Source organism: Colias eurytheme, chromosome 32 (assembly GCF_061535395.1).
Source record: "Colias eurytheme isolate Ceu_HAF_F1 chromosome 32, ilColEury1 Martin Lab GWU primary, whole genome shotgun sequence".
Classification (NCBI taxonomy): Eukaryota; Metazoa; Arthropoda; class Insecta; order Lepidoptera; family Pieridae; genus Colias; species Colias eurytheme.
Window position 1 is genome coordinate 5,489,702 of NC_143011.1, and position 20,122 is coordinate 5,509,823.

Sequence of the window (20,122 nt, forward strand, 5' to 3'; positions counted from 1 at the left end):
TCTATTAATATTACCTATAGGTACAAACTTTTAGAACTGTCAATTAATGTCGATTGCGCGGCAAATTTGTATTTTTTTTTCTTTTTGAAAATTTCATCATCTGTTGTTTTACAGTATTTTTTTAATCATAATGATTAAAAGTATTAGAACTTATGAGATTGGTTCAAGTGTACCTTAGTTAACCTTTTGGGCTTGAAAAGTTAAAGTTACTACAATTTCCACTATCTTTAGCGTAAATCTGCGAAAGCGCCAGTAACGACTTTCAATTACGCATTTAGATGTTACTTACAAAATGAAGCAACAGCTGATCCCGACGAGGCAAAAATACCTCAAACTCAAACCTTTATTTATTCAATTAGAACTCTGCAGAAGCACAATTGAACCATCTTAACATAGAATTGCCACCTGTCTCAACTCACACAGTATTAACCCAACCGGACAAGAAGAGACCTTGGTCCTTACTTTTGGGGTCAGAAATAAATTTAAAAGGTCACCCCTTGAATAAGGCAATAAAATATCAAAACAGGTAAACGGTTTTAATTATAATACAGATTTTTAACATCCAACCAAACCGTGCGGTATCTATTAATGTTTAGAGCCAACGCCACCAATCATAATCTAAACATGGCTAGTACTTTCAGTACAATGCATGAATTATTTATTTAAAACTGATAGGTCATAAACTCTGTACTGGAAACAAATATACTGAACTCAAGAGACTAAAATGATAAGGAGCTTATCTGTGTCCCAAAACTGCAATTACTACAGCCAAGTACGTTACTTTTAATCAATTCGGTTTTAAAATATAATTATGATTTACATCAGAACTTATATACCGAAAGCCTCGGGCTGACTTATTTATAATAATTGAGTATTTGAATGAAAAATTTTTTTGTGATAAATGGAAAGATCATATATTAGTTTTATAACAAAACTGTTTTTATTTTTATTTTTTTTGCAATAATTCAAAAGTTATTTCAAAATAAAAATTAGTCTTTGAATCCAGTACCGAAGACACGCCGACAACTCCCGAAGCGTCACCCGAATGCGTGTGACGTCATAATGTTAGTTTTCACTCATTGCAGTTGATAGAAAAATAAATATGTATTGTAGTTTGAAAAACTAAACAGGATAATAAGATAAATTCATGAAATTATTGTATTGTTACCGGGTTTTTATAAGTATACAAAATTTAAATTAAATCCGTCGGTTTATAGTGGGTCTAAATCGTATCGCGAATAATTCGTAACTGAACCGCAGAAAACACTCAAAAAGTGATGAAAGCTTATTCTCAACTGAATATTTACCAACTTGAATTTAAAGTAATCATGTGATAACATATCTGCCTACAAAAAAATCGCGAGAAACCCTTCAAAACTTTTTTTTATCGGCAAATTTGCATATGGCTAAATTCCTTAACGGTATGTTTGCTTTTGAAAACTCAACTTAAAACAATTAATAAGTGTAGGCTTAAACTCATCTGTTAATCTAATATCGAACGGCAAAAGGGCTAAATTTTAGTTTCAACGTAATAAGATTGAACTGCTCAACAACTACAGCTGTACAACTACCTAATTGATGTATTTAGTTGATGTTAAACTGCAGCTAGTCACAAAAACTATTATCAAGAAATTACATTAAATGCACACAATGTAAATCGATGAAGTACTATCGATGTAAATCGATTAGGTACTATCGATGTAAATCGATTAGGTACTATCGATGTAAATCGATTAGGTACTATCGATGTAAATCGATTAGGTACTATCGATGTAAATCGATTAGGTACTATCGATGTAAATCGATTAGGTACTATCGATGTAAATCGATTAGGTACTATCGATGTAAATCGATTAGGTACCATCGATGTAAATCGATCAGGTACTATCGATGTAAATCGATTAGGTACTATCGAATACTCCACGTTTAGGACTTATTTGAAGCTAAAAAAACAAAAAATATGTGCGTGTACACGTAAGAAATGAAACTTCTTTATGATCTTATTTTTTCAAAAAATAATTTACTATATGCAACTTTACAGAAATATGTCGAATCACGCGTGATAGGGATAAGAAAAAAATGGTGCGTAACGGAAAAATGTCACACGTAACGAAAAATGTTACACTAAATTCTTTTTTCAACCCCGATAAAGAAGTTTCACTTCAAAAACCTTTAGAAAACCTGGATGGGTTTTTCTTTTCTCTATTCAATTAAACAGACATTTTCTGACGACAGTATGTAAACTGTAAAGGCGCTATTAACCTTAAGATTATTTTCAACAGTCTTAATATCTTAACATTGAACGGACCCAAACGTCGATGAGATAGTTAAAATAATTTTAAAGCAATCAAGTTACGTACTGAAACTAAATCCAGACCCGTATTCCAATCATAACATTTATCTTAGGCCAGCTGTTTATTTGAACACGCTAATTATCTGCGACATTGTATTATGAACTGCCTAAATAAGGACCCAATAAATTCTCTGTAAAAATTCAAAACTAAATGCCTCGATTTACCTTTTATTCGATAAAACTAAATCTGTAACATTTCATAAAACTGCATATTGTAAAAACTGCATACTGTGAATTGTTCACAACTTTATTATTATTATTATTTTTTTAAAGAAATGACCTCAAATGTCACCTTAAATAAAACCTACGAAAAGTTTATTAAACCTTCGATGCACTAGTTAACGCATTACTTTTCGTTTTTATTCGAATAACAATAAGGCTGTCTTTGTGTAGCAATTAATTGCTATTTGTCAAGGGTATAGCCTAAATAAAAACTAACGCAGGTAGTTCAAGAAATTAATGCGGGTAGTCAAGAAACTAACGCGGGTAGTTAGAAAACTAATTTGAAAGTAATTCGCATACTGTTTTTGTTCTGATACACGGACAAGTGAATGTTTATCGTTTACGTTCGATTGAAGGATCTGGATGCAGTGTACCAATTAATGTGCTTTCTTTGTTAGTGTTAGTTAATATATTTTTTTTAAATTACGTCAATTACCTACTAAAGTAAACCCGTCCCTGAATAAGTGAAATAGGTACTGTTAATTTATCACTGCGTAACTAAGATGGGCTGAATGTAATGGAATAAGTTTTAACTAACTACAAAACCGTAAAGCAATATCGCACGACCTAATAATAACAACACTGCGTAAATAAGTTGAGTTAAATGTATTGCAATAAGATTAAACTATACACTGGTCTTGTAGGTTACAACTTTTAACAAAATCTGTAATCATTACATTCGGTACAGCCTGTAAATTAGCGCTGTTTTTGTGCAGCATGTTGCCGAGGCTGTGACCATTTACCTCAATTAATTTTAAAATAAATTTTGTAACTAACGTTTTTGGCAATAAATTTCTTTTTCTTTCAAATAAGTTACTACATTTTGAAAACCTTTCTTTATCTAACTGTTCACTCAGAGTGAAATGTTATCTACTGACCGGTTTGGTATGAGATTGAAGGACGACACGTCGACACGTCGCTCTGGCTCTGGTGATCTCAGGCCCGACGTGTTGATGGTAGTGATGGTAGCGCGACGCCCGGCGTGGTATTGCGGTGCCTGGCGTGGATGTGAAACGCCTGGCGTGGTGTCGCGGAGCCCAGCTTGGTGCCGCGGCGCTCAGTATGGATGCGTAATGCACCACATGGCGCCACGCATGACGCTCGACGCTCTACGCATGATGCTCGACGCATGATGCTCGACGCTCGACGCATGATGCTCGAAGCCGGACGCTCGACGCGATGGCACGGTGCAGGACATGATGACACGGCGCTGCTCGCGATGATACGGCTTCCGACGCGGTGATTCGAGCGGCAGTGGCATCCGCGCAGCGCGAGCCGAAGTTGCCACCCTGCCCGCACATAACGAGCTCTCCCTTTGTCACCGGCTGCTCAGTGACAAGTATGCTCGTAGATCTGTAGGATGCTTCTTCCCGTTGAAACTGGATCGAAGTGCCACGTGGTTGCGGCGCTTTGACTTTCAATCAGGTTATCGTATATCGTATCGAGGTTATCGCCACGTGTTTTCTCATTTGCTCGATTTGATCCCAATTCTGATGTCGGAGCAAGGTGTAGATTGTGAATCTATTTTCAAGCTGTGGGCGTTGCGTTGGGTAATCGAGCAAAGAAACACCTCAAACTCAATCATTTCTTTATTTACCACCGATTCGGAAGGCAGTATCTACAGAGAAGAACCGGCAAGAAACTCCATAGTTGCTCTTTTTAATCATGTCAGTTTTACAATACAGTCATTTTAATACAATCACTTTAAATACAATCACTTTTAATAACCGTTACGTTACACATTTAAATTAAACACTAGCAAAGAAAAGGTTAACAGTTCCTAGTAGTGGAAGGTCCGAACTCTTCGATGTTCGAATGTGAAGTGCTGTCCCGAGGGCGAGCCTTCACCGGCTCGACCCGGTACAAGCATGAAGTAAGCCGCCAACATCACTGTGCTGCCACCTCACGGAACTCGTGCTTCGAGTCGTTTTACATCCGCGCTATTGACCGTCTCCGACATATATATTTATTTATTTTCTTTTTTTTTTTCGAAATTTGTAAATCTTATTCTAGGCTTGTTTCCTTGTGTAATTTTGATTATTTGTAAAAGCTAATCATACCAATTCAAACTTCGGGAACTAGTTGTAAATACATATTATTATAAGTATTTGTTTCAATTTCATGTAAGTATGGTTGCATTTTGTTTTCCATATTTTAACATTTTATTTTTGTTTAAATTTAATTTAAGCCAACGAAGGCACTCGTTGAAGATCGGATGGCCGAGCTGTTACAAATCTTAAAATCATACATAGTACATTATTTTCCATAGACAAGGTTTTCTGTTATTTATAATCTACCGCCTGACAACTTAACCTCCCCTCCAGTCGGTTAGTTGTCAGTCGATCGCTCACATTTTTTGAAGAAACGATCAGCTAGCAATTGATCCTGAACAACCGACTAGTGCGGTCAACAAGTCAGTGCCTTAGTCGTGCCTCATGCTTGTTTTAGGGTTATTTAAATCTATTATTTAAGATTGTGAAAGATTGCGAATATTATAGTAAAAAGTGAATGTAACAAGGAGGAATATTAAAATATCAATTGTGAAGAAGGCGTTTCATTCCACAACCCAACAGCTTCAGAAGTGGGATAACGATAACAAGATTGGTGATGGGCCGTGATTGGTCAAGGACTCCTTCACGCAGCCGAGACGGCAGTCGTGAGGGCAATGAACAGCGAAGCCGGCGTAGTAGAGAGCGCCGCAGTGAAAAGCGCTCAGACCGCCGCAGTCAGCGCCCAAGCCCGAACCGAAGTGCCAGTCACCGGAGCCGCCCTAACACTGAGCACCACCAAAGGAGTCCCGGTGAGCGACGTTCTAGGCGTAGTATTGAACGTCGCAGCCAACGATCAGGTGAACATCGAAGTCGTAGCCGCAGTCAGCTACGAAATCGCCACGATAGCAGAATTATGAATATTGATCGGGACCGTAGAAGTAGGAAACGTAGTAAGGACTGTTCTATTACAAGACCCCAAAAAGGTGATAAAAGCGATGTAACTAGTACTTTAATAGATTCATTTGTTGATGCGATTAAATCGATGAAATCTAGTTCTAGTGATAAATTTTCGTCTATTCACAATGTAATACCTGATTTTGATCCAATGGCAAAAGAACAGACTGTTAATGCGTGGTTATCGAAGGTTGAGGAATGTAAATTAATTTACGAATGGTCAGAAAAACAAGTCGTGCACTACGCTCTGCCTAAACTCTCGGGAATAGCTAAAACGTGGTACCAAAGTCTCCCCACTTTGCTGTATTCTTGGGAGGAATGGAAAGTTAAATTAATTGAAACTTTTCCATCTACCCAGAATTATGGTGAATTATTAACTGAAATGTTGAATAAAAAACTACGGTTTAGTGAATCTCCCGAATTATATTATTACACTAAAATTAACTTACTAAACCGTTGCAACATATATGGCAAAAATGCAGTTGATTGTCTAATTTATGGAATTGAAGATAGGGGTATTAGACTAGGAGCTCAAGCGGCACAATTTTCTGAACCTGAACAGTTACTCAAATTTTTTAAAACTGTTAAACCAGGCGTTTCTAGGGATACCGAAAGATCAATTCGAGATAGGGATAAACGGCCGGTACCAAATAATTCAAATAGGGTCTTGAATAAGCCGAATAGATTCGAACCGGGTCGGATAACTTGTTTCAATTGTAACGAAGTAGGTCACCCCAGCTATAAATGCAATAAACCGTTATTAAAGTGTAGTCGTTGTAATTTATTAGGTCATTTGTGTAATGCGTGTTCTAAAATGGAACCCGCTCAAAAGCTAGATAAGGAAAAAACCGTGTTGAAAATCTCTAGTCAACAATCGGCGAGTATTTACACTTTTCCTATACGTATTAACGGGGTAAATGTCCAATGTCATTTAGATTTAGGGAGCGAATGTACTCTAATTCGGTTGACGGACGCCCTAAATCTAGGGTTCGATTGGACCACAAATGATTTACCCTTACTAAAAGGCCTAGGCAATATACCGTACCAGCCTATCGGTAAGTCGTTAGTTAATATTGAGGTACAAGGAATTACTGAAAAAGATATAGAAATATTAGTTATTAATGATAACCTCATTAACTATCCAGTGCTTCTAGGGCATTCATTTTCAGAACGGCCGGGTATTAAAATTACTAAAACCGTAGATAAACTGGAGATTTGTAAGACCCAAAACGCTAAAATACACTTGTTATGTAGGGAGCAAACTTATATTAACCCTGAGGCAATACAAACTGTCACAGTATTAGCAAAACCTGAACTTTCTTGTACTGTATATGTTAGAGGTGGTATGCGGGGACAAAATGGTTCTGAATTCTATTTGTTTCCGGGAGAATATGAATTAAAAGATGGATTAGGCTGTCTTCTTATCTTAAATCCTAGAACTAAGGGTTTAATTCTAGAACGTGAACAGTTGCTGATACGCAGTATGGTAATGAGTAATGATTGTAAATATGTAAATAACGTTAATTTCACTGACAGGAATGATATATCTGAGCCTGTTATAGGGGATAATCTTAGCGAATTAGAAAAACAAATGGTGAAGGACTTGCTCGCAAGATATAGCAGCTGTTTTTCTTCCTGTCTTAAGGATCTCGGATTTACAACTGTATTAGAAATGGATTTAGTATAAAGCCAAAGCCAGCCAAAGAAACAAATTTAGTAAAGGCATCGATGATTACTAAGATATATGAGTTCCCCTTCTTACTCTTAATGAAAGGCCCAACATGGTCCACGTGGACCGTGTGAAAGGGGATTTCTACTTTTTTTATGGAATGTAGGTGACCTTGTCGAGCACCACCTGGCATCTTATGGTGAGCACATTCTAAACATGCTGAAACATATTTGGTGACAAAGGTTCTCATTTTAGGAAACCAATATAATGCCCGAATACGATCTAAAGTCTTTTCTAACCCAAAATGGCCTACGTCATCGTGATTGGCTTTAACAATTTGCCAGCGTGCGCCTCTAGGCACTACCCATTTGATATTATCATCAGCTATGATCCTGTATACACGTCCATTTTTTAATTTGTAATTTTGAAATGTACTTATGTTGGGGGATTCTGGTTCACTTAATATTTCTTTAATACGCCTTATATCGTCATCTGAAGATTGAACAGTAGTAATCCAATCTTCAGCAGTAACACTAAGTATATCAATAACGTGCAAATCGTCTACTTTTGAGTCTGATGGAGCTCGACTCAGGGCATCCACATGTGACATCTTATCTCCTGGTCGATACTCAATTTCACAGTCATATTCTTGTAACTGCACCCACCATCTTGCAATTTTCGGGATCACATCTCGTTTTGTAAGTGTGGTGCGTAATGAATTACAATCTGTTAGTATTTTGAAGCGTAGGCCTAACAAGTAGACCCTAAACTTGTTTAATGACGCTATCACAGCTAGAGTTTCTAACTCAAACGAGTGAAGTTTCTGCTCTTCTACCGTGGTTTGACGACTGTAGTATGCTACAACTCTCCATAAACCTTTCTCGTCTTTCTGAAGAAGAATACCCGCGATGCCGAATCTACACGCATCCGTGTGTAACTGAGTTTCTAAATTTTTGTCGTATAGTGCGAGAATTGGTCTGCTGGTCAATCGTTTTTTAATCTCTGTAAATGCAGTTGCTTCTTCTTCCCCCCATTTCCAAGGCGCATTTTTCTTTAGAAGACCCGTCAATGGTTTTACTATCAGAGCAAAATCCTTGACAAATCTTCTAAAGAAGCTGGCAAGACCTAAAAATCGTCTAACGTCATGCTGATTTAAGGGAGTAGGAAATTTTGAGACTGCTCCAGTTTTCGCAGAGCCTGGTTGGATACCATTACCACTTATTTCAAACCCTAAAAAGTCTAATTTATCAAACATAAATTTACATTTCTGCATTTTCAGTGTTAAGCCTCCTTCTTTTAATAAGTTCAAAACTTCTTCTAGTCTTTGCAGCGCTTCATCAAAGCAACGCGCGGGTATCAAAACATCATCCATATACACAATTACATAACTTAACCGTGCTTTATTAAGAATCTTATGCATGGCTCTTTGGAAAACCGAAGGAGCGTTTGCTAAGCCAAATGGCATTCTGGTGTATTCATATTGTCCATCTGGCGTAACAAACGCGGTCTTCTCTTGAGACTTCTCCGAGATGGGAATCTGATAGTACCCTGAAGCCAAATCCAGCGATATGAACATCTTATGGCCCGCTAATTGATCAAGAAGGTCTTCTACCCTAGGGAGAGGATAATGGTCTCGCTTAGTCCTGCTGTTTAAGGCTCTGTAGTCAACACACATTCGCCTCTCACCACTTTTCTTTCTTACCAATACAATGGGGCTCGCGTAAGGTGATGAAGACTCCTTAACTATACCACAATCTAACATTTCTGCTACCATGCGCCTGACATCTTCTCTTTCTGCATACGAGAGTCTATAAGGCCTGTAAACTACCGGTTCTTCATTCTTTAATTGTATATCCATTTCTAATACAGTTGTAAATCCGAGATCCTTAAGACAGGAAGAAAAACAGCTGCTATATCTTGCGAGCAAGTCCTTCACCATTTGTTTTTCTAATTCGCTAAGATTATCCCCTATAACAGGCTCAGATATATCATTCCTGTCAGTGAAATTAACGTTATTTACATATTTACAATCATTACTCATTACCATACTGCGTATCAGCAACTGTTCACGTTCTAGAATTAAACCCTTAGTTCTAGGATTTAAGATAAGAAGACAGCCTAATCCATCTTTTAATTCATATTCTCCCGGAAACAAATAGAATTCAGAACCATTTTGTCCCCGCATACCACCTCTAACATATACAGTACAAGAAAGTTCAGGTTTTGCTAATACTGTGACAGTTTGTATTGCCTCAGGGTTAATATAAGTTTGCTCCCTACATAACAAGTGTATTTTAGCGTTTTGGGTCTTACAAATCTCCAGTTTATCTACGGTTTTAGTAATTTTAATACCCGGCCGTTCTGAAAATGAATGCCCTAGAAGCACTGGATAGTTAATGAGGTTATCATTAATAACTAATATTTCTATATCTTTTTCAGTAATTCCTTGTACCTCAATATTAACTAACGACTTACCGATAGGCTGGTACGGTATATTGCCTAGGCCTTTTAGTAAGGGTAAATCATTTGTGGTCCAATCGAACCCTAGATTTAGGGCGTCCGTCAACCGAATTAGAGTACATTCGCTCCCTAAATCTAAATGACATTGGACATTTACCCCGTTAATACGTATAGGAAAAGTGTAAATACTCGCCGATTGTTGACTAGAGATTTTCAACACGGTTTTTTCCTTATCTAGCTTTTGAGCGGGTTCCATTTTAGAACACGCATTAGACAAATGACCTAATAAATTACAACGACTACACTTTAATAACGGTTTATTGCATTTATAGCTGGGGTGACCTACTTCGTTACAATTGAAACAAGTTATCCGACCCGGTTCGAATCTATTCGGCTTATTCAAGACCCTATTTGAATTATTTGGTACCGGCCGTTTATCCCTATCTCGAATTGATCTTTCGGTATCCCTAGAAACGCCTGGTTTAACAGTTTTAAAAAATTTGAGTAACTGTTCAGGTTCAGAAAATTGTGCCGCTTGAGCTCCTAGTCTAATACCCCTATCTTCAATTCCATAAATTAGACAATCAACTGCATTTTTGCCATATATGTTGCAACGGTTTAGTAAGTTAATTTTAGTGTAATAATATAATTCGGGAGATTCACTAAACCGTAGTTTTTTATTCAACATTTCAGTTAATAATTCACCATAATTCTGGGTAGATGGAAAAGTTTCAATTAATTTAACTTTCCATTCCTCCCAAGAATACAGCAAAGTGGGGAGACTTTGGTACCACGTTTTAGCTATTCCCGAGAGTTTAGGCAGAGCGTAGTGCACGACTTGTTTTTCTGACCATTCGTAAATTAATTTACATTCCTCAACCTTCGATAACCACGCATTAACAGTCTGTTCTTTTGCCATTGGATCAAAATCAGGTATTACATTGTGAATAGACGAAAATTTATCACTAGAACTAGATTTCATCGATTTAATCGCATCAACAAATGAATCTATTAAAGTACTAGTTACATCGCTTTTATCACCTTTTTGGGGTCTTGTAATAGAACAGTCCTTACTACGTTTCCTACTTCTACGGTCCCGATCAATATTCATAATTCTGCTATCGTGGCGATTTCGTAGCTGACTGCGGCTACGACTTCGATGTTCACCTGATCGTTGGCTGCGACGTTCAATACTACGCCTAGAACGTCGCTCACCGGGACTCCTTTGGTGGTGCTCAGTGTTAGGGCGGCTCCGGTGACTGGCACTTCGGTTCGGGCTTGGGCGCTGACTGCGGCGGTCTGAGCGCTTTTCACTGCGGCGCTCTCTACTACGCCGGCTTCGCTGTTCATTGCCCTCACGACTGCCGTCTCGGCTGCGTGAAGGAGTCCTTGACCAATCACGGCCCATCACCAATCTTGTTATCGTTATCCCACTTCTGAAGCTGTTGGGTTGTGGAATGAAACGCCTTCTTCACAATTGATATTTTAATATTCCTCCTTGTTACATTCACTTTTTACTATAATATTCGCAATCTTTCACAATCTTAAATAATAGATTTAAATAACCCTAAAACAAGCATGAGGCACGACTAAGGCACTGACTTGTTGACCGCACTAGTCGGTTGTTCAGGATCAATTGCTAGCTGATCGTTTCTTCAAAAAATGTGAGCGATCGACTGACAACTAACCGACTGGAGGGGAGGTTAAGTTGTCAGGCGGTAGATTATAAATAACAGAAAACCTTGTCTATGGAAAATAATGTACTATGTATGATTTTAAGATTTGTAACAGCTCGGCCATCCGATCTTCAACGAGTGCCTTCGTTGGCTTAAATTAAATTTAAACAAAAATAAAATGTTAAAATATGGAAAACAAAATGCAACCATACTTACATGAAATTGAAACAAATACTTATAATAATATGTATTTACAACTAGTTCCCGAAGTTTGAATTGGTATGATTAGCTTTTACAAATAATCAAAATTACACAAGGAAACAAGCCTAGAATAAGATTTACAAATTTCGAAAAAAAAAAAGAAAATAAATAAATATATATGTCGGAGACGGTCAATAGCGCGGATGTAAAACGACTCGAAGCACGAGTTCCGTGAGGTGGCAGCACAGTGATGTTGGCGGCTTACTTCATGCTTGTACCGGGTCGAGCCGGTGAAGGCTCGCCCTCGGGACAGCACTTCACATTCGAACATCGAAGAGTTCGGACCTTCCACTACTAGGAACTGTTAACCTTTTCTTTGCTAGTGTTTAATTTAAATGTGTAACGTAACGGTTATTAAAAGTGATTGTATTTAAAGTGATTGTATTAAAATGACTGTATTGTAAAACTGACATGATTAAAAAGAGCAACTATGGAGTTTCTTGCCGGTTCTTCTCTGTAGATACTGCCTTCCGAATCGGTGGTAAATAAAGAAATGATTGAGTTTGAGGTGTTTCTTTGCTCGATTACCCAACGCAACGCCCACAGCTTGAAAATAGATTCACAATCTACACCTTGCTCCGACATCAGAATTGGGATCAAATCGAGCAAATGAGAAAACACGTGGCGATAACCTCGATACGATATACGATAACCTGATTGAAAGTCAAAGCGCCGCAACCACGTGGCACTTCGATCCAGTTTCAACGGGAAGAAGCATCCTACAGATCTACGAGCATACTTGTCACTGAGCAGCCGGTGACAAAGGGAGAGCTCGTTATGTGCGGGCAGGGTGGCAACTTCGGCTCGCGCTGCGCGGATGCCACTGCCGCTCGAATCACCGCGTCGGAAGCCGTATCATCGCGAGCAGCGCCGTGTCATCATGTCCTGCACCGTGCCATCGCGTCGAGCGTCCGGCTTCGAGCATCATGCGTCGAGCGTCGAGCATCATGCGTCGAGCATCATGCGTAGAGCGTCGAGCGTCATGCGTGGCGCCATGTGGTGCATTACGCATCCATACTGAGCGCCGCGGCACCAAGCTGGGCTCCGCGACACCACGCCAGGCGTTTCACATCCACGCCAGGCACCGCAATACCACGCCGGGCGTCGCGCTACCATCACTACCATCAACACGTCGGGCCTGAGATCACCAGAGCCAGAGCGACGTGTCGACGTGTCGTCCTTCAATCTCATACCAAACCGGTCAGTAGATAACATTTCACTCTGAGTGAACAGTTAGATAAAGAAAGGTTTTCAAAATGTAGTAACTTATTTGAAAGAAAAAGAAATTTATTGCCAAAAACGTTAGTTACAAAATTTATTTTAAAATTAATTGAGGTAAATGGTCACAGCCTCGGCAACATGCTGCACAAAAACAGCGCTAATTTACAGGCTGTACCGAATGTAATGATTACAGATTTTGTTAAAAGTTGTAACCTACAAGACCAGTGTATAGTTTAATCTTATTGCAATACATTTAACTCAACTTATTTACGCAGTGTTGTTATTATTAGGTCGTGCGATATTGCTTTACGGTTTTGTAGTTAGTTAAAACTTATTCCATTACATTCAGCCCATCTTAGTTACGCAGTGATAAATTAACAGTACCTATTTCACTTATTCAGGGACGGGTTTACTTTAGTAGGTAATTGACGTAATTTAAAAAAAATATATTAACTAACACTAACAAAGAAAGCACATTAATTGGTACACTGCATCCAGATCCTTCAATCGAACGTAAACGATAAACATTCACTTGTCCGTGTATCAGAACAAAAACAGTATGCGAATTACTTTCAAATTAGTTTTCTAACTACCCGCGTTAGTTTCTTGACTACCCGCATTAATTTCTTGAACTACCTGCGTTAGTTTTTATTTAGGCTATACCCTTGACAAATAGCAATTAATTGCTACACAAAGACAGCCTTATTGTTATTCGAATAAAAACGAAAAGTAATGCGTTAACTAGTGCATCGAAGGTTTAATAAACTTTTCGTAGGTTTTATTTAAGGTGACATTTGAGGTCATTTCTTTAAAAAAATAATAATAATAATAAAGTTGTGAACAATTCACAGTATGCAGTTTTTACAATATGCAGTTTTATGAAATGTTACAGATTTAGTTTTATCGAATAAAAGGTAAATCGAGGCATTTAGTTTTGAATTTTTACAGAGAATTTATTGGGTCCTTATTTAGGCAGTTCATAATACAATGTCGCAGATAATTAGCGTGTTCAAATAAACAGCTGGCCTAAGATAAATGTTATGATTGGAATACGGGTCTGGATTTAGTTTCAGTACGTAACTTGATTGCTTTAAAATTATTTTAACTATCTCATCGACGTTTGGGTCCGTTCAATGTTAAGATATTAAGACTGTTGAAAATAATCTTAAGGTTAATAGCGCCTTTACAGTTTACATACTGTCGTCAGAAAATGTCTGTTTAATTGAATAGAGAAAAGAAAAACCCATCCAGGTTTTCTAAAGGTTTTTGAAGTGAAACTTCTTTATCGGGGTTGAAAAAAGAATTTAGTGTAACATTTTTCGTTACGTGTGACATTTTTCCGTTACGCACCATTTTTTTCTTATCCCTATCACGCGTGATTCGACATATTTCTGTAAAGTTGCATATAGTAAATTATTTTTTGAAAAAATAAGATCATAAAGAAGTTTCATTTCTTACGTGTACACGCACATATTTTTTGTTTTTTTAGCTTCAAATAAGTCCTAAACGTGGAGTATTCGATAGTACCTAATCGATTTACATCGATAGTACCTGATCGATTTACATCGATGGTACCTAATCGATTTACATCGATAGTACCTAATCGATTTACATCGATAGTACCTAATCGATTTACATCGATAGTACCTAATCGATTTACATCGATAGTACCTAATCGATTTACATCGATAGTACCTAATCGATTTACATCGATAGTACCTAATCGATTTACATCGATAGTACCTAATCGATTTACATCGATAGTACTTCATCGATTTACATTGTGTGCATTTAATGTAATTTCTTGATAATAGTTTTTGTGACTAGCTGCAGTTTAACATCAACTAAATACATCAATTAGGTAGTTGTACAGCTGTAGTTGTTGAGCAGTTCAATCTTATTACGTTGAAACTAAAATTTAGCCCTTTTGCCGTTCGATATTAGATTAACAGATGAGTTTAAGCCTACACTTATTAATTGTTTTAAGTTGAGTTTTCAAAAGCAAACATACCGTTAAGGAATTTAGCCATATGCAAATTTGCCGATAAAAAAAAGTTTTGAAGGGTTTCTCGCGATTTTTTTGTAGGCAGATATGTTATCACATGATTACTTTAAATTCAAGTTGGTAAATATTCAGTTGAGAATAAGCTTTCATCACTTTTTGAGTGTTTTCTGCGGTTCAGTTACGAATTATTCGTTTTAAACTTTTTGAGATGTTATTTTTGTGCTGTTGTCACATTTGTTTATCAATGATCATAACAACAAAATAAAACTGCTGTTAAAATTTGAGCAAGCTGCACAGGCTATCACTATGATAGAATTGAGGTATAGTTCAGTAGAGTTGAGTTGTAGCATACTGATGGTTGTGTTGTCTCGTACGTTGTGAAGTAAATGTGTGTTGCGTGAAATAATATTGTGATGGTAATGTAGTTCATCGAAGGGTTGTGGTGTTCTATCTGGCATGAGGTCCAGGATAGTAGATATGTGTTCTGACCGGTCAGGAGGACCGGGGCAGTATGGTTACCCTGTAAGGTCAGTGTGGGCTGAGGCAGGATGGTAGTTATTTTGGTATTCCGAGATGAATTACCGTAGTAATGTAGTGTGAGAAATGGCGTACGGGGACACATGATTGTCAGTATGGCTGTATAGGAGATAACTTGAGTTTATTAAAACGAAAAACGATTAAGAATATTGATTCTGTTGGATGAGTAATATTCAGTTCAGGTTTCACTTTTTTTTACTGTTGAGCTATTGAATCCTGCAAACACCAATAATCACTTTGAAAAGACAGATTTTGTTTATACTATGTTCGGGTAACTTCACCTTGTTAATATATTGAGGATGCCTGGGGGCCAAGTACCACTTGAAGTTGATTAATGTTTGAAATTTGAGTTTGAGTTGAGTGATAGCGATGAATCTTAGTTCGGTTGGTCAGAGTGTGCCAGTAGTCATTTCGTAGCCGTAGTCCGTTGAAATCGGTGTCTGCTATTAGGAGTTATGGCTGCTTATAGTAAACCGTGGATACGCGGTATTACCGTAGTCCGTTTGAAATCGGCGTCTGCTATTAGGAGTACAGATAGCTGCTTGTAGTAAACCGTGGATACGCGGTGGGCGAGTGACGCTGGCGGAGGTTGGGTCTTGTAGAGACCATTGGAATATGGGAGTCCGTGGGACTCGGCATTCGGAGGAATGCGTGTGGAACAAACATGAGGTTTGTTGTGGGGCTTAGTGAAAAGCCAGAGTTTGCATTCGGAGGAATGCGTGTGTGTTGTTGGGCTTAGTGAAAAGCCAGAGTTGGCATTCGGTGGAATGCGTGTGTGATGATGGGCTTAGTGAAAAGCCAGAGTTGGCATTCGGTGGAATGCGTGTGAGATGATGGGCTTAGTGAAAAGCCACAGGCCTCGGATAAGATTCATGCTCTAGTTTTTTTGTGATACTTTAATAATGATCTGCTGATGACAATAGCAGTGAAAGTGGTATTTGGTTGCTTAAGCGTTATTTTCTTTTAGTAGTTAGTTCATAAATTTAATCGAAATGATCAGGATTCAATGTTTCATTACTTTAATCAAAATGGTTAATTTCAAAGGGTTGAAGTTGGAAATTATTTTAGGATATTCAAATTAAGAAAAAACCTGTTTTCATATGAACTTAAATTTTGTATTATGAGATTCTTTGCTATAGGACGTTCCTTGTACAAATTTCATGATTCTGTGTTCACAAGAAATATCCTGAAGGTATTGATTCCTTGTGTCCCCTGCGAATGTCGAAAACTGCTATCTTTTGATCGACTGTTATAACTTTTCAAAGCTTAACGGGACGATGGTATGCGATATGAATTTCAAAGGTCTTGATAGATAGACTGATAGACTTACGGACAACTAGGTGATCTTAAGGGTTTAGTTTTTTTTAGTTTTGTGGTTTAAAAGCCTAAAAATTAGATATCAGAGTTTAATTGTAAAAATTTGTCAGGATTGGCCGAAGAGCATGTACTGTGCGAGATGTTTTCTATGTTACAGCACACACATACACGAGGACGTGTACAGCGCAGGATGGCCGTGTCGGAGACGGTCAATAGCGCGGATGTAAAACGACTCGAAGCACGAGTTCCGTGAGGTGGCAGCACAGTGATGTTGGCGGCTTACTTCATGCTTGTACCGGGTCGAGCCGGTGAAGGCTCGCCCTCGGGACAGCACTTCACATTCGAACATCGAAGAGTTCGGACCTTCCACTACTAGGAACTGTTAACCTTTTCTTTGCTAGTGTTTAATTTAAATGTGTAACGTAACGGTTATTAAAAGTGATTGTATTTAAAGTGATTGTATTAAAATGACTGTATTGTAAAACTGACATGATTAAAAAGAGCAACTATGGAGTTTCTTGCCGGTTCTTCTCTGTAGATACTGCCTTCCGAATCGGTGGTAAATAAAGAAATGATTGAGTTTGAGGTGTTTCTTTGCTCGATTACCCAACGCAACGCCCACAGCTTGAAAATAGATTCACAATCTACACCTTGCTCCGACATATATATCTCTATTGGAACTACTTCGACAATCGCTACAAACATTTGTATAACAAAAACTCACTTCTCTATCCGTTTGATTAGGACTAATTCAAATTCAAATAATTTATTGCTCACCAATACATTTTTACATATTAGTGACCTTATGCAGGTATTGCAATACAATCATAATGTTATATTTAAATTACATAATACTATCTCATACATTTAAATTTGACAATAATTAGATCACAAAAATAACAATGTACAATAATAATTGTTGCTTTCTTATGGGCGGCACACCATTGTACCCAGCATGCCCTCAACAGTAATCAAAATCACTCAGAACTCACTGCTTGCACATAGACTGCATATTGTTACTCTTTGGGCGGCACATCATTGTACCCAGCATGCCCTCAACAGTAATAAAAATCACTCAGTACTCATTGCTTGCACATAGACTGCATATTGTTACTCTTTGGGCGGCACATCATGCCCGGCATGCCCACAGTATGTAAGCTATTCGTTTTGGGCGGCACATCATTGTGCCCGGCATACCCATAATAATCATACAAAATCACTCGGTACTCACTGTTCACACATATACTGCATTTTGGTTCTCGTTGGGCGGCATATTGTGCCCGGCATGCCCACAATATGCAAGCTATTTCAAATTCCATGTGTTTGTTATAAACGTCGATCATTCTTCGTTCATACCAAACACGTAGACTTGACTCGTCATTTATAGAAGGATGTGTATTACAACATACATAAAGAACTTTAAACTACCTAATGTGTATGTATAAAATTTAATTATTTTGATTCTCAATGGCATCAGAACAACTATCATCACCGTCATTATCGCTATCAGACATCGATTTAAAATTTAACCAAGGGTGCATTTTGTCGGCTGCCACGACAGCTTCGTACCGCCTACCTTTTCGAGATAAAGGGGTATCCTCTACCACATAACGGTCGTTTGGTAAAACTTTAATTACGCGGTACGGTCCCTGTAGTTTGGGTTCCAACTTTTTAGACTGCCCGCTGCCAGATGAAACTGCTCTCAAAATTCGCACTAGATCACCTACTTTATATACTTTTGCCGCTTTTCTTTTTCTATTATACCGTTCTTCACTGACCTTCGCTTGCTGTTTCATCAGGCAGCGTGCATCTAATCTAATATCGTCAATCTTACCGTCTACTATTCCATGTCCTACATCCGAAATTACTTCACTTAATATACCTTGCGAAGGATTTGTAACTCTACGCCCAAATAATAATTCACTAGGAGTTTTTTTTGTGACGTCGTGTATTGTCGTATTAATGCCTAACTGTATATCCGATAGATTATCATCCCATGTTCTAGGATCTTTGCCATGGTTCATGGTTCCCAATGATGCCAATATAGTTCGGTTTGACCTTTCTACTTGACCATTTGCTCGCGGCGTGGCTACTGCATTCATAACATGCTTTATGCCTAAGGCCTGTATAAACTTCCTAAACCTCTTGCTGGTAAAACAGCTACCTCTATCAGAAATGAGGCGTGTTGGAGTATCAAAATACCCAATAAGATTTTTTTTTAATTACTTTTATAGTTTCCGACGTTTTGGTACTTTTGACGGCAGCCAAAGAAACAAATTTAGTAAAGGCATCGATGATTACTAAGATATATGAGTTCCCCTTCTTACTCTTAATGAAAGGCCCAACATGGTCCACGTGGACCGTGTGAAAGGGGATTTCTACTTTTTTTATGGAATGTAGGTGACCTTGTCGAGCACCACCTGGCATCTTATGGTGAGCACATTCTAAACATGCTGAAACATATTTGGTGACAAAGGTTCTCATTTTAGGAAACCAATATAATGCCCGAATACGATCTAAAGTCTTTTCTAACCCAAAATGGCCTACGTCATCGTGATTGGCTTTAACAATTTGCCAGCGTGCGCCTCTAGGCACTACCCATTTGATATTATCATCAGCTATGATCCTGTATACACGTCCATTTTTTAATTTGTAATTTTGAAATGTACTTATGTTGGGGGATTCTGGATCACTTAATATTTCTTTAATACGCCTTATATCGTCATCTGAAGATTGAATAGTAGTAATCCAATCTTCAGCAGTAACACTAAGTATATCAATAACGTGCAAATCGTCTACTTTTGAGTCTGATGGAGCTCGACTCAGGGCATCCACATGTGACATCTTATCTCCTGGTCGATACTCAATTTCACAGTCATATTCTTGTAACTGCACCCACCATCTTGCAATTTTCGGGATCACATCTCGTTTTGTAAGTGTGGTGCGTAATGAATTACAATCTGTTAGTATTTTGAAGCGTAGGCCTAACAAGTAGACCCTAAACTTGTTTAATGACGCTATCACAGCTAGAGTTTCTAACTCAAACGAGTGAAGTTTCTGCTCTTCTACCGTGGTTTGACGACTGTAGTATGCTACAACTCTCCATAAACCTTTCTCGTCTTTCTGAAGAAGAATACCCGCGATGCCAAATCTACACGCATCCGTGTGTAACTGAGTTTCTAAATTTTTGTCGTATAGTGCGAGAATTGGTCTGCTGGTCAATCGTTTTTTAATCTCTGTAAATGCAGTTGCTTCTTCTTCCCCCCATTTCCAAGGCGCATTTTTCTTTAGAAGACCCGTCAATGGTTTTACTATCAGAGCAAAATCCTTGACAAATCTTCTAAAGAAGCTGGCAAGACCTAAAAATCGTCTAACGTCATGCTGATTTAAGGGAGTAGGAAATTTTGAGACTGCTCCAGTTTTCGCAGAGCCTGGTTGGATACCATTACCACTTAT

At 38.1% G+C, this 20,122-nt stretch overlaps 2 protein-coding genes across 2 annotated transcripts; one reads left to right on the plus strand and one right to left on the minus strand.

The window, feature by feature from the left end:
* Positions 1 to 5,608: 5,608 nt before the first annotated feature.
* Positions 5,609 to 6,360, plus strand: LOC149895228 (uncharacterized). The gene is made up of 2 exons (XM_090119202.1): positions 5,609 to 6,308; positions 6,353 to 6,360. The coding sequence occupies exons 1-2, from the start codon at positions 5,609 to 5,611 to the stop codon at positions 6,358 to 6,360; spliced, it is 708 nt and encodes a 235-aa protein (XP_089975328.1).
* Positions 6,361 to 18,114: 11,754 nt separating this feature from the next.
* Positions 18,115 to 18,690, minus strand: LOC149895229 (uncharacterized). The gene has a single exon (XM_090119203.1). It carries the CDS (start codon positions 18,688 to 18,690, stop codon positions 18,115 to 18,117), a length of 576 nt encoding a protein of 191 aa, XP_089975329.1.
* Positions 18,691 to 20,122: the final 1,432 nt, after the last annotated feature.